The sequence below is a fragment of the Chiloscyllium plagiosum genome, chromosome 22 (assembly GCF_004010195.1).
Source record: "Chiloscyllium plagiosum isolate BGI_BamShark_2017 chromosome 22, ASM401019v2, whole genome shotgun sequence".
Classification (NCBI taxonomy): Eukaryota; Metazoa; Chordata; class Chondrichthyes; order Orectolobiformes; family Hemiscylliidae; genus Chiloscyllium; species Chiloscyllium plagiosum.
In genome coordinates this window covers 28,278,323-28,294,012 of record NC_057731.1, presented here as the reverse complement: position 1 = coordinate 28,294,012, position 15,690 = coordinate 28,278,323, and the positions used below count along the sequence as shown (strand labels likewise).

General features: G+C 41.1%; 1 protein-coding gene across 1 annotated transcript in view; it reads left to right on the top strand.

Annotated features, from left to right (window-relative positions):
- abraxas2 (abraxas 2, BRISC complex subunit) overlaps positions 1 to 15,690 on the top strand; it is a 44,459-nt gene that overhangs the window by 11,580 nt on the left and 17,189 nt on the right. The window contains exon 3 of the mRNA XM_043712636.1: positions 6,615 to 6,651. Within this exon, the coding sequence (XP_043568571.1) occupies positions 6,615 to 6,651 (37 nt within the window). The remainder of the gene's footprint in view (positions 1 to 6,614; positions 6,652 to 15,690) is intronic.

The following is a 15,690-nucleotide window of genomic DNA, read 5'->3' as shown; positions in this document are numbered from 1 at the left end:
GTGGTCTTTCCCTGCCGCTTCCGGTTGTCAGTTTCAGCTGTCCGCTGTAGTGGTTGGTATATTGGGTCCAGGTCGATGTGTTTGTTGATGGAGTTTGTGGATGAATGCCATGCCTCTAGCAACATGAATTCGACTGGGACAACACTGCTATCATAGGGCAAGCCAGACAGAGAACAGCCAGGGAATTCCTAGAGGCATGGCATTCATCCACAAACTCCATCAACAAACACATCGACCTGGACCCAATATACCAACCACTACAGCGAACAGCTGAAACTGACAACCGGAAGCGGCAGGGACAGACCACTATAAACACCGGAGGAAACATCAAAGAAGCGCTTTGCAGGAGGCTCCCAAGCACTGATGATGTCGCCTAGCCAGGGGACGAAACGTTTGCAACAAAAACTTCCAGCTCGGCGAACAGAACCACAGCAACCTTTATTGGTCACTATTCAATGTTTTCTGATCTCATTAGCTTTTGAAGCCATTTCCTATACAGCTTGAGAACTAGCCACAAATGATGGTAATTCTGCTTTCATACATACTGTAATCGGTGAACAATTGTGAAGTCAATCTTCAATTCTCTAACTTTACTAAAACATATAGATATATGTTTTTAGTATGCATGGGAAAAACAGCAGTATGTACAGCCAATCAGCTGCTCTGCTTAAAAGCAGGAAGGGATGTCACCATTTAAAGTTTTGCAGATCTTGAGTGGAGCAAAGCATCCAGCATGAACAACTGAAAAAGGAAATCTACTGTTCATATTCCAAAGTCTTTTGACTTCTTTTGGACTTCAGTTCGAAGTTGCACCAGTAAGTTTACAGTAATTAATAAACTAGAAAGGATGTTCCTTCAGACTAATAAGTGACAGTGGTCGTGTTTAAGCAGATAACTGTTCTGGATTTTGAAGTAGTACTACATTTTGAATTCCAAAGCATTTCATTGAATGATAATGGCTCATATCACACAATGTGCGTGTGTCACAACAAGTCTTTTGAAAACACATTCTCTAGCTGATAAGGGATATACCATTGTATAGACCCAATTAAAATACTCCTTTTACTTACAAGTATTTCTGTTCCCTCCTTCACTCCACCTTAGTCTTAAGCAGTCCAATTTTTCTTTAAATGATATGATTTTTTTACTGTAACAACCTTTTAATGGTCAGTGTATTTAGTCTCGGTGTTGCAGCTGTACAAGACATTGGTTAGACCACTGTGGGAATATTGTGTGCAATTCTAGTCTCCTTCCTATCAAAACGGTATTGTGAAACTTGAAAGGGCTCAGAAAAGATTTATAAAGATGTTGCCATGGTTGGATGATTTGAGCCAGAGGGAGAGGCTGAATAGTCAGGGGCTATTTTCCCTGGAGCATTGGAGGCTGAGGGGTGACCTTATAAAGGTTTATAAAATCATGAGGGGCATGGATAGGGTAAATACTCAAGTAAATACTCAACCTAGCGAGCATAGGTTAAGGGCGCGAGGAGAAAAGAGGTAAAAGGGACCCAAGGGGCAACACCCTCCCATGCAGAGGGTGGTGTGCGGACGGAACAAACCACCAGAAAACTCCGAGCCCAGAGAAAATCAATTAACTGAGTAATCAATTATCTGAATGAAATAGTGCCCACCCATCTTGTTTGGATAATCAAGGTTCCTCTGTAATTCCTGGGATAGTGCGATTGTTCTGTGAGGAGAGATTGTGGAGACTGGGCCTAAATTCTCTGTAATTTAGAAGAATGAAAGAAAATCTCATTACTGTACATTGCTCATCTTCCAAGATTCTTACATGAATAGGTAAATTAGTCATAGAAAGAATGCCTCTGGCTGACAGATCTAAAACCGAAATGGGCAATAAATGCTGGCCTATCCAGTGATCCACTAATGAATTTTTTAAAGAACAGTCTTAGTCTAAAAGTCAAACCATTTAACACTGAGATGTAGCAAAACTTCTTCATTGAGTGGGTGTTTAATCTTTTAAAGGTTTGCCCCCAGAGGGCTGTTGGAGCTCAATCATTAGGTTCAAGAAAAAGATTGACCGATTTCTAATTACTGATGAGATCATGAGTTTGTGAGTATAACATAGGGATATGGTAGTAAAGTAGATGATCAGCTACGGTCTCGAAGGGCTGAATGACGTACTCTAAAGCTGCTATTTTCTGACCTTGTAGTGTTTTCTTTTGAGTTGCCGCACCCAACAGCAAAGACATAACCTGTCCTAATGAGCTGTTGTATATAAATTGCTTTCTGTGTGGCAGGCTGTACTTTGATCAGCATTGAACTTTATAATACCTTTTATCACAACATAAAAAAGTATTAGTGGTTAATTTACAAAGCATTTTTTTTGCCAGTCTTTATATAACTTCATATTATTTAGTACTATGCTCCAGTTCTAATTTGTGAACGTTCCATACCATGATTACCTTGTGCATCTTGATATTTGTAAAAAATAGATTGGTGATAAAATAATTGTATATTTTCACCTTTTGTTTTAGCAGTACTGCTACTATAGATTTTCTTTGTTCATTAGCAATATAATTTATGCTGCACAATAAGCACTTAAACCAAGGGAGTGTTGAAATTGCAGAAATTTCTCATGGGTGTTGTGAAGGGATTGTTTCATTAAATGTGTAAACAACTATGTTTGCACAATAAGGTGAGATCCTCAAGATTTGTTTAAAATAGAGAATAATTGATTAGGAGAGCTTTTGAGGCAGTAATCTGATTGTAATGTAAACTATAAGAGCAGAGGTGATGCTAACTCACTGGCTAGATGGCCCATAGAATTGTGCAAAATGGTAACATTAAAATATTAGTGGGCAGCAAAGCAGCTGTCTTCCTGTGTGACCTGTGATACACCATCACACTTTGTCAGAAGAATAGGGAGATCACTTAACATTTAGGAAATGCAAATCTGGGTTAGATAGAGAAACAAAGGAAACTTACGTCAGGAATTCATCAATCATTTCAGGTTGCATCACGTGTTTACCAAGGCCTTTTTTTTTAAAAAAAGCAAATTGTTGAACTTTGTTTCTAAATGGATAGTAGTAAGAAGAACCTGTATTGAATCTTGAGTTGGACCATAGTTAAACATACTTCATGCCATTCTGGTCACCATATAAAAGTTTGTCGGGTCACTGGAGAGGGTGCAGGGAAAATGTACAAGTGATGCCTGAAATGTGTAGGTTTAGATATTTAGAGCCATGGAGATTTGCATCTTGGAAAAAGTTTGATTAGCCTACTAATTCCACTCCAGTCATTGAACATCCATCTATTCAAATCTCATTTTGAGTTGGAAGGATTGACAGGCTTTGGTCGATTGGTAAGTTAATGGAGGCCATTAAGTAATCAGTGTTTCTTAGAGTCATAGAGCTGTACAGCATGGAAACAGACCCTTTGGTCCAACTCCTTCCTGACTAGGTATCACAACTTAGTCTAGTCTCCTTTGCCAGCATTTGGCCCATACCCCTCTAACCCCTTCCTATTCATGTACCCATCCATACGTCTACTAAATGTTGCATTTGTACCAGCTTCCTCCCTCTCCTATGGGGATACAGGTTCATAGCTTATTCTATGTACACACCACCCTCTCCATGAAAAAGTTGCCCAATGGGTCTGTTTTCTCTCTCACTTTTTAAAGCTATGCTGTCTTTTGGTTTGGACTCTTCTACCATGGCTATTCACCTGTCCATGCCCCTCATGATTTTATAAACCTTTAACATCACTCCTCAGCCTCCAACACTCTAGAGAAAATAGCCCCAGCCTATTCAATATCTCCCTAAAGCTCAAACCCGCCACCTGGACAACATCCTTGTAAATGTTTTCTGAATCCTTTCAAGTTTAACAATATATTTCCTGTAGTAGGGAGACCAGAATTGAATGCAGTATTCCAAAATTGGCCTAACCAATGTCCTTTACAGCATCAGTGTGACCTCCCAGAATAGTCCATATTCTGACCTATAAAAGCAAGTGTGTCAAACATTGCCTTCACTACCCTGTCTATCTGTGATTCCAGTTTCAAAGAACTCTGACCCTGCACCCCAAGGTTGCTTTGTTGGCAACACTTCCAGGACCTGACCATTCCGTGTCCAAATTGTTTATATAAATGACAAGCAGTGGACTCCTCACTGATCATTGCAGCACACCACTGGTTACAGGCCTCCAGTCGAAAAAAATACCCTCTACCACTTGCCTCTGTCTCCTACTTTCAAGTCAGTTTGTATCCAAATGGCTAGCTCTCCCTGGATTCCATGTGATCTCAGCTTGCTAACCAATCTACTATGCGGAGCCTTATCAACCATTTTGCTGAAGTCCATTTGGACAACGTCCATATGTTGTGCCTTCATTAGTCGTCTTTGTCACTTCAAATACTCAGTCAAGTTAGTGAGATGTTACTTCCCAGGCACAGAGCCATGTTGACTATCCCTAATCAGTCCTTGCCTTTCCAAATACATGTAAATCCTGTCCCCTCCGAGTCCCCTCCAACAACTTGCCAACCACTGATGTCAGGCTTACCAGTCTATACCTCCTTTTGTTTACCTCATTAGCCAACCTCCAGTCTTTAGGCATCTCATCCATGACTGTCGATGATACAAATATCTCAGCAAGGGACACAGCACCACAAAGTTCTGGGCTACACCTGATCACGTCCCATGGATTTATCCTCCCTTTTATGCGTTTTAAGATATTTGAGCAGCACCACCTCTTTAATCTGCAAACTGTTCAAGATATGACTCTTTCTCCAAGTTCTCTAGCTTCCATATCCTTCTCCACAGTCAATACTGACGCAAAATATTTGTTTAGTGTCTCATTCATCTCCTGCGATTCCACACATATGTGGCCTTGTTGACTTTTTAAGAGGTAATCAGAGGAAATTCAGAGGAAACTACTTTCACCAAAGAGTGGTGAGAATGTAGAATTCACATTTCACATAGCATAGATACTTTGAAGCGGAATCTAGACAGGCATTTGAGGGAGAAGGATGCAGATGGCTGAATAGAAGATGAACAACCAAATGATTTGTTTCTGTACGTAACCTATGTAACCTTGTGTAATGTTTAACAATAGAGTTTAAGTTCTGCTGTACTATGAAATACAATTATGTAGCTTTGGACTTTTTCAAAGAAATCCCCTGAAGTTGTGCTGATAACTGAGTTCACTAGCGTTCATCTTTGATAGAGTCCCTACGGTATGGAAACAGGCCCATCGACCCAACCAGTCCATACCGACCCTCTGAAGACTATCCCATGCAGACTCTTTGCCCTATAACATTTACCCCTGACTCATGCACCTAATATACACATCCCTGAACACTATGGGCAATTTAGCACGGCCAGTTCACCTAACCTGCACATCTTTGGGTTGTGGGAGGAAACCTATGCAGGCACAGGGAAAATGTGCAAACTCCACACACAGTCATCCGAGGCTGGAATCGAACCCGGGTCCCTGGTGCTGTGAGTCGGCAGTGCTAACCCCTGTGGCACCCTGCTTGTATTTGCAGGGGATTTGGCAGGAGAGGTTATTCAAACAGCTTTCTAGTCTGTTATCATATGGTTTTATTTTTCTCAGAAATCTAATAGAAGTGTACTAAAGGAGAGGATGGTACAAATTTTAAAAAGATGGGAAAGTAGAACAGGGAATCTTCAAAAAGGGCTGTAATTATTTTTACTACATGAGCAAACTTTTGTAATTTGTCTTGAAGAATCCTTAAAACAACTTTTTGTCTAAGTAGAACCAAATAATTATCTCAATGTGGTGTTTGTTAAATCTGGAGTAATGTAAAACTAGCCATATGTTGGGTTTTTTAAAAACTAATTCCAGGTCGAGTTTTCTTTTAATGACAGTGTGCAGCTCATTTATCGCAAGCGATTTGTCAGGGCAGTAGCTGATGTATTGTGGTTTCATGTGGAATGTGCTTTGATTGTTCAAAATAAATTTGGAAGTAACTATAAAATAAGTATTAACTCGTGTGTTCTTTAAACTAGTATGGGAACTGTTCTGAAATGTGAATGGGAAGTTCATGAATTAGTTAAACTATACAGTCTTAAAAATAAAAAATGCTGGAGATAACAGCAGATCAGGTAGCATCCATGGAAATTGAAAGCAAGCTAATGTTTGAAGAATCACCTAGGCTCAACGTAAGTTTGCTTTCTGCCCATGGATAATGCCTGAGCTGCTGTACTCCCATCATTTTTTTGTTTTCAGTTCAGATTCCAGTATCTGCAGTCCTTTGTTCCTGCAGTCTTAAAAATGTTAGGGTGAATAAAATTTTCAGTAATCTTGTCTGAAATGACTCTTGAATGTCTGCAGACTCACTTTTTAAAAAGAAAATCACGCAAACCAAACCAGTTAATTTTGTGAACAAACATTCCAAACCCTAGAATATGACAATTTTCCAATTATACCATGTGCTTAAGTTGTATGTAACATTGGATTTTATAAAGGCATTAGAATGTTAAAAAATGCATGTGTATAGTTCTTTTATGTCTCTCTGAAGTATAGTAATTATTCGGTTTATAACCCCAGAGATTGTAAGTTTGTGTGCAGATGTTTTAAAATTTTTAGTTATTCATCCTAGGATTTAGTTTTCAAATATTTCTTTCTATTTTGTTACAGAAATCCACAACCATGAGCCTGGTTACCAACTCTTTAGGTAAGTAATTTTAATCTGCTTGATTACTTATTTCAACTACTTTGATAACCTGTGAATAGTTTTAGTTTCAAATGCCTGAGTTGCTTGGCATTCGAATAGTCAAATCCCTGATAGTTTTTCAGCTTGATGACAAAGTTAGAGAGTTTGGTAATTAGTGATGGCCATTAAATGCTGGCCAAGCCAATGATGCCCACATCCCTTGAATGACTTTTAAAAAGAGACTACCCTGGAATAAAGGACACAAGGGTAAGTTTTTTTATGTGCCAAGATAAAAACATTTTTTTTATTTCTCTTTTCTCTATTGATGACCCTTCCTTCTTGCTGGAACCAGTTTCATTGGTGCTTTTTCAATGTTTCTTGTTAAAAGAATCACAGTACATATCAATTACTGGAGTTTGAGATATTAGGCCAAAGTATTTATAGCATCACTCCACATGCACACCAGCAGGGATTGGAAGTGTAGCTAACTGTATGCCCTGACTGTGCTAGGACCTCCACCCATGAATAAGCATGTTGGTTCAATCCCCACTAAACGACATGAGCACATACTTGAGAACGATATGTCAGTGTAGTACTGAGGATTGATGCACTGTTGCAGCTGCCATCTTTTGGATGGGATGTTACATCTGCCTTTTCAGCTACTTACGAAAGATCTCATGGAACTATTTGAAGTAGAGCAGAAGAGTTCAATGTCCTGGTCAATTTTTATCCCTTAACCACAAGAAACTGCCCCAAAGCCAAGCAGATCACTTATTAATTTGTCTTATTTCTGTTTGCTGGACCTGACTGTGTGCTTATTGACAGTTTTCCAAATAGAGGCTGCAGTTCCGAAGTATTTAATTGAATATGAAGCACTTCAGAATATCCCGAACTGTGGCTCTTGTCTAGCAGTGGTGTCCCTACCTCTGAGCCAGGATGCCCAAGTTCAAGTCCCACCTGCTTCAGGGGTGTGTTAATAACCTCTCTCAACAAATTGATTTGAAAATATCTGGCATTGACAGAAGCATATTTGTCGGGGTGAGGGGGATGGTTCAGAGTCAGTGGTGTTAGTCACATTTAAACTCTGGAAATAGAATGTGGGTAATAACAAAAGTTATGGAGTGTTTTGTTACTGAGCAGCACTTCAATTGCGTATTGGTATGTAGTGGTAGAGCTAGCATTCAGAATGTGCAATTTAACTGGACTGGTATGCTGAGCCTTTGGTAGGAGCTGATCAGTCTGTTGATGTTACAGCTTCTCCATGCGTTGACATTGGAAGGATAGTCAATGGTTCACTGACACTCGTGAGTGGTTAAAGGGTAAAAAAAGCTATACATTAACAGGTGAATGGTAATTGATAAAGAATTGTGGGACTAACAACAAAATAGCAAATGTGGTAGAAAAAGAAAACTATTGTGGATAATACCAGTGTCATCTTTACCGATCCCTTTTCCTACTTGCATCATCTGTGTCGTCAATTCTGCTGCGATTCTTCTCTTCCTCCACTCATCAGTATATATATTTATGGCCTGTTCCTTTTTTACATTAAAAGATGTCCTCTACCATGTTATGTCTTGGCTTCAAAGAATGCTTGATTCTTCATTGGCGGTGTCTTGTTGTTTTTGTTTTTATATCCATTTTATCTTGGAACATTACATTTACCGTCCTATTCCGAAAAGTTCAGTACAATACACGCCAAAAGAAGTTATTTTGGTTACAGGAGAGCATTTCAGTGAAGGATGTCAGATAACGAAACAATAAAGCTGTTTCTGCAGGTCATTAAAAAAATGTATGTCCTATTTTGCTGCCAAGTTAGAAAGGTGTGACACTTGGCTCATATGACAATATTATGGCTTTAAGAGGTGTATTTTGTCTTAGTTTTTATTTGAAGAAAGGTTTTGAGCCATGGGTGCCAGGCTGTCTCTTCCATGTGAGGTCATTGTCTGTCTCGGACAGTGTGGCCCTATTTTTTTTCTATTATAACTGCATTTGGAAAATTGCACTGCCCCCATACTTAGGGGTTTGGTGTGGGGGGGGAAGAAAAAGAAGAGAAAGAGTCCTGTGAAAGAAGGTGGGATGCCAAAAAGAGTGGGGCAGGTGAGTTACAGAATGTTTAAGCAAAAAAAAAGCCTACCTTTTTATGGATTAATTTTTAACTCCAATCCTTATTGAGACTTCAGGCAACAGTTGACAATTTGCTGAGGAAACTCCAAGTTTTATTTCACTTATGAAGTAATATTTATTAAAGCAAGGAAGCAACTTTGTAGGTTTAGCATGGTTCATGTTTTCAGGTACAGCTTGGGGTGTGTTGTCAATACAGTCTCTGGCTTTCTGCTTTTGACAGAACTACAGGTGTTATTAATTGCTTTATCAAACCAAGTGCAAGCACTTTGGTTAGTGAATGTTGGTGTTTATTATCTTTTTCTGAGCCATAGCCAACTGCATGGTCAATGATATAATTGCATTCTGATTGGCTTAAGTGAGATGCGACTGACTTCTGATTAGTTCAAGCTCTACTTGATCAATCTGTGATTGGCTACTGAGAGTTGTCACACCTTGAATTTGGTTACTTATTTTAAAAATCTCTCATACAATCAAGTACTGAAACAATGATTTAAACTTTGTGTGTTGCAGCTAAAACAAAACCCTTCCAGTCAGCAAAATAAGTCTCACAACTCAACTTGGGCTATTACTTGATTAAGGCTGAATTTAGCCAGGATTCCAAAGGTGCTTGACTCTAATTGTGTCCAAGGCTTGATCATTGTGCAGTGTCATTCTTCGAAGTTCTGTTAAGGGAGAGTTTTGGAGTTGCTGTCTTATTCAGCTTTTCATCCTTCAGGTGACAGGGAAGTGGGCAGAGGGGGGGGAAGGGTTGCCTTGTTAGTTAAGGACGAAATTAAATCTATGGCATTAAATGACATAGGGCCAAATGATGTGGAGTCTGTGTCGGTGGAGTTGAGGAGCCACAAAGGCAAAAAAAAACCATAATGGGAGTTACGTATAAACCTCTCAGCAGTGGTCAGACCAGGGGTGCAAGATGTACCAGGAAATAGGGCATGTCAGAAAGGTAAGGTCACAGTGACCATGGGGAGACTTCAATATGCAAATGGACTGAGGGGGAGGGGGCAAAGGGGAAGATTAGACAACCATGGCTGACAAAGGAACTCAGAAAATGTATCATAGAAAGAGAGAGCCTATAAAATGGCCAAGAGCACCAGAAATCAGAAGATTGGAAAGACTACAAAAACAGAGAGGATAATTGAGAGAAATAAGGAAGGAGAGGATCAAACATGAAGATAAGCTAGCCAGTAATATTAGAAATGATAGTAAAAGTTTCTTTCAATACATAAGAAACAAACAAGAGGCAAAAATAGAAATTGGGCTACTCCAAATTGATGCAGGAAGGTTAGTGATGGGAGATAAGGAAATAGCTGAAGAACTTAATAAATACTTTGTGTCAGTCTTCACAGTGGAAGGTGTAAGTAATATCCCAATGATTAAGGAGAGTCAAGGGACAGAGTTGAGTATTGTGGCCGTTATAAAGGAGAAAGTACTTGATAAATGAAAAGGTCTAAAAAACTGAAATCTCCTGGCCCAACCCTAGAGTTCTGAGGGAGGTGGCTGAAGAAATAAGAGACGTCGGTTGTAATCTTTCAAAAATCACTGGAGTCAGGGAAAGTACCAGATGATTGGAAAATCACTTTTGTAACCCCTTTGTTCAAGAAAGGATGAAGACACAAGATGGAAAATTATAGGCCGATTAGCCTAACCTCGGTTGTATGTAAAATTTTAGAATCCATAGTTAAGGATGAGATTTCTAAATTCTTGGAAGTGCAGGGTTGAATTAGGACAAGTCAGCATGGATTTAGCAAGGGTAGGTTTTGTCTGGCAAACCTGTTAGAATTCTTTGAAGAGGTAACAAGTAGATTAGACCAGTGAAACCCAGTGGATATTATCTACCTAGACTTCCGAAAGGCCTTTGATAAGGTGCCTCACGGGAGTCTGCTGAGTAAGGTGAGGACCCATGGTGTTCAAGAGAATCGACGTTTCGGGCATTAGCCCTTCTTCAGGAATCTTCAGGGCTAATGCCCGAAACGTCGATTCTCCTGTTCCCTAGATGCCGCCTGACCTGCTGCGCTTTTCCAGCAATACATTTCCATCTCTGATCTCCAGCATCTGCAGACCTCACTTTCTCCCCATGGTGTTCAAAGTGAGCTACTGGCATAGATTGAGGATTGGCTGTCTGACAGAAGGCAGAGAATTGGGATAAAAAGTTCTTTTTCGGAATGTCAGCCGGTGACAAGTGGTGTCCCGCAGGGTTCAGTGTTGGGGCCCCAGCTGTTCACTTTATATATTAATGATCTTGATGAAGAGACTGGGGGCACTCTGGCAAAGTTTGCCGATGACACAAAGTTAGGTGGACAGGCAGGTAGTATAGAGGAGGTGGGGCGGCTACAGAAAGACTTAGGCAGTTTGGGATAATGGTCCAGAAAAAAAAAGAACACAGGCAAGGACTCTTTTTTTTCTCAATGGTGAGAAAATTCATAAAGCCAAAGTACAAAGGGATCTGAGAGTGCAAGTACAGGATTCTCTAAAGGTTGACTTGCAGGTTGAGTCTGTGGTTAAGAAAGCAAATGTAATGTTGTCATTTATTTCAAGAGGGTTGGAATGTAAACACAATGAGATGCTTCTGAGACTTTATAAAGCTCTGGTTAGGCCCCATTGAGAATATTGTGTCCAGTTTTGGGCCCCACACCTCAGGAAGGACATACTGGCACTGAAGCGTGTCCAGCAGAGATTCACATGGGTGATCCCTGGAATGGTAGACCTAACATATGATGAACGGCTGAGGATCGTGGGATTGTGTTGGTTACAGTTTAGAAAGTTGAGGGGAGACCTAATAGAAACTTACAAGATAATGCATGGCTTAGAAAGGGTGGATACTGGGAAGTTGTTTCCATCAGGCGGGGGTCCTAGGACTTGTGGGCACAGCCTTCGAATTAGATGGAGTCAATTTAGAACAGAAATGAGGAGACATTTCTTCAGCCAGAGAGTGGTGCGCCTGTGGAATTCACTGCCATAGAGCACAGTGGAGGCTGGGATGTTAAATGTCTTCAAGGCAGAGACTGATAAATTCTTAATCTCGCAAGGAATTAAGTAATAGGGGGAGAGTGCGGGTAAGTGGCGTTGAAATGCCTGTCAGCCACAACTGAATGGCGGAGTGGACTCGATGGAAGTAAGGTAATTTGGCCCATTCTTATGTCTTATGGTATTAGGTCCAGGATATGGTACTATTGATTCTTTAGATTCCTGTCATTCAAAATATTGATTATTCTTTGCAGTTTCAGAAAAGATTTACAAGGATGTTGCTAGGGTTGGAGGATTTGAGCTATAGGGAGAGGCTGAATAGGCTGGGGCTGTTTTCCCAGGAGCATCAGAGGCTGAGGGGTGACCTTATAGAGGTTTTCAAAATTGAGGGGCATGGATAGGATAAATAGACAAAGTCTTTTCCCTGGGATCGGGGAGTCCAGAACTAGAGGGCATAGGTTTAGGGTGAGAGGGGAAAGATATAAAAGAGACCTAAGGGGCAACTTTTTAACGCAGAGGGTGGTGCGTGTATGGAATGAGCTGCCAGAGGATGTGGTGGAGGCTGGTACAATTGCAACATTTAAGAGGCATTTGGATGGATGTATGAATAGGAAGGTTTTGGAGGGATATGTGCCGGGTGCTGGCATGTGGGACAGATCGGGTTGGGATATCTGGTTGGCGAGGACGGGTTGGACCGAAGTCTGTTTCCATGCTGTACATCTGTATGACTCCTTGGGTTGACGGCTTGCTTCCTTGTCAGAAGTAACTCCTCTGTTCCTTGTTACATTTGGCCTTAACTGCCTGTTTTGAAGACCTGTCCTATCTTGTAATTAACTCCTTAACTTATTCCCCTGCTGAAGAATGTATTTATTAGATTAGATTACTAAGTGTGGAATCAGGCCCTTCGGCCCAACAAGTCCACACCGACCCGCCGAAGCACAACCCACCCAGACCCATTCCCCTACATTTACCCTTCACCGAACGCTACGGGCAATTTAGCATGGCCAATTCACCTAACCTGCACACTTTTGGACTGTGGGAGGAAACCGGAGCACCCGGAGGAAACCCACGCAGACACGGGGAGAATGTGCAAACTCCACACAGGTGGGAATTGAACCCGGGTCTCTGGTGCTGTGAGGCAGCAGTGCCAACCACTGTGCCACCCTTGTATCCTTGTGGCATGAGGCATCCAGTTAGCAAGCATGTGTCAAACAGTTTTGTTTATGTAGCCTCAAATTCTCCTTTCACAGGCATGGCTAATTGTTTTCAAGCTTATCTTTGTCCCTTAATAGGTTATTCCAGGTGCTCTTATTGCTGGTCTGTGTGTGTAAATTTATCTTTTGAGCCATTCAGTCTATAAATAGCTCTTCAATACCATTGACTTCAGAACTTTAAGATCTCGATCCCCAGGAGGGGTCTTTCGGTTCTGCGATCGGTCAAATAATCAACAAAAATGCGGTCTGCTTCAGCAAGATTTCACAGTTTATTGCAACACCAGACACCAGTTTGTACAGCAACACAGAGATTAACAGCTGCTGTGTTCTTTGGAGAAACTGCGCAATTCCACTTAGGACAAAGGCAATTTTTATGTTTCTTACAAAATAGTACAGCTTCAATTACAGAATGAATACAACAAAATGTAATAAAATGACATAATGGACAGTCGGTTAACCCAATGACATTTTCTGGAAAACAAAGTTGTCTACTTCATCTTTATTTCAATGTTAACTGAGATGATTAATAATGTCCTATCGAGCTTCGTTAATTCCACGCTGTCAAGGGTCCATTGTTCTGCTTTATCTTGAATTCAGTTAGCTAAGCGAGGCAGGAATGCAGCTATTTTGTTATTAATAAAAGCATGCATAAAAATTATTACTCCTGACAACGGTCTAATTCCAGATTTTAGATCCACATCTCTTTCTCTTTTTCTCTCTTTCTCTCTTCCCCCCCCCCCCAAACTTTGGTCATTCCATGACCACACCATAGGTTGTGAGGGCATGGGTTAGATTAGTCCAATTAAATGGAAGTCAAAGACTGCAATATTTCCTTCTCCAATGGAAAAGAACCAATGGGTAGAACCAATGCTGTCAACATTTCAGCAATAATACACTTAACAATAGCAATACCCAACAAAAAGACCAACTAAAACAATGGCAGCATACATAGCCATATTGATCAACCTGTTGTACGATGAGCCGAAACCCTAATCTTCCCATCCTGTGCCTTCAGTCGTTTGGCTGACAAAGGTGCAAAGGTTATGTATATGGCTAGTAATATTTTCGATGAGGTCAGTGACCCCCATGATGCATTGGCCTTTGACTATGGTGCAAACTCTTCTTTCCTTTGCCAGTATGTAATCGAGGGCGTACCGGTTTTGTTGGGAAAATAGGCCGAATTCTGAAAGCATGTCCCTAACTCCTGTCAGGGCAGCATCTGTCTTATTACCCAAGAGGGTGAGACCGCAAATGAGAGAATTTTGATTCTGATGACTGATTTCTGCAGAACCTCCCAAGGTAAAGGCACTAAGAAATGCATACCCTAGAGAGTCCGTTTTAGTGGACCTCGAATTCTTAGCATTCCTCCAATATGTGCAAAACTCGGGTGGGACTGACTGTTTTACAGGGAAATCCCAATCCAGTTCCCAATTAATTGGACAAGGAACTGTAGTTGGAAAAAGTGTCTCTACAGCTACAGCACTGATTTCATTAAGGGCAAGGTCGTTAGTTGCTTTACCTTGGCTGAACAAAAAATAATCAGGTTTAGTGTAAATAATGGAAGGAGTTTCCCAGTAAGAAGCAGGCATGTCTTTGACTTCCCTGAACATATGAGTAGCCCATGGTACTTGGGGTGAAATCTGCTCAATAGAAAGAGTTGGGTCTTTAGGTAAGAGATGCGGTTATTGTCCCAGAATGGTTCCTTCCATCTCACAATTGAGAAGATGTGAGTACCACTAGAGGTGTCATAATGAAGGTGGGTGCTATTACCCATTCCATAAAGGGCCTGAATACAATGATAACAGAGACAGACTCCTCGAGGCATACGCATGAGATGCAAGCTCCTTCAGGGGAGCAGGGGCAACTGGCACATTTGATCATGGCACAGTGGATAGCCTTAGTCACATTTACATTGGTGCACCCCCATCCCTTACCACTAGCAATTTGGATAGGCTACCCTGGATTTATTGGAGGAAGTCCATAAGCAACTGGCAGGTACAGATGAGTAATAATCAAAAGAAATATTACATCCAGTAAACACTTTTTTTTAAAAGAAGTGTTCTATACTCCTTCGTTGGGATTTGGGAGGGGAAAAGGGGCCAAAGAGTCTCTCACTGAATTTAGGGCATAACAAATCACTTCATCCCGACCAAATATTCTATTGTGACTTTGGAGAAATAAATTGAGTGAAAGATAATAGTATCTCAGCATAATGGATATTGCTGTCCCCTTGTAGTATCTCCTGATTGGTTCCTTAAGAATTTGCTGACCAATTGACTCCCTTCAGTGTAGAAGCAGGTCAGTCAGCCCGGCGAGTCCACACCAACCCTCCGAAGAGCATCCTTCCCCAGACCCACCCCCCTACCCTATCCCTGTAACCCTGCATTTCCCATGGCTAATCCACCTAGCTTGCACATCTCTGGACTGAGAGAGGAAACCAGAGCACTAGGTAGAAACCCACGCAGGAGAGAGTGTGCAAACTCCACACAGGCAGTTATAGAGTCATAAGAGATGTACAGCATGGAAACAGACACTTTGGTCCAACCCGACCATGCCGACCAGATATTCCAACCCAATCTAGTCCCACCTGCCAGCACCCGGCCCATATCCCTCCAAACCCTTCCTATTCATATACCCATCCAAATGTCTCTTAAATGTTGCAATTGTACCAGTCTCCACCACATCCTCTGGCAGCTCATTCCATACACGTACCACCCTCTGCCTGAAAAAGTTGCCCCTTAGGTCTCTTTTATATCTT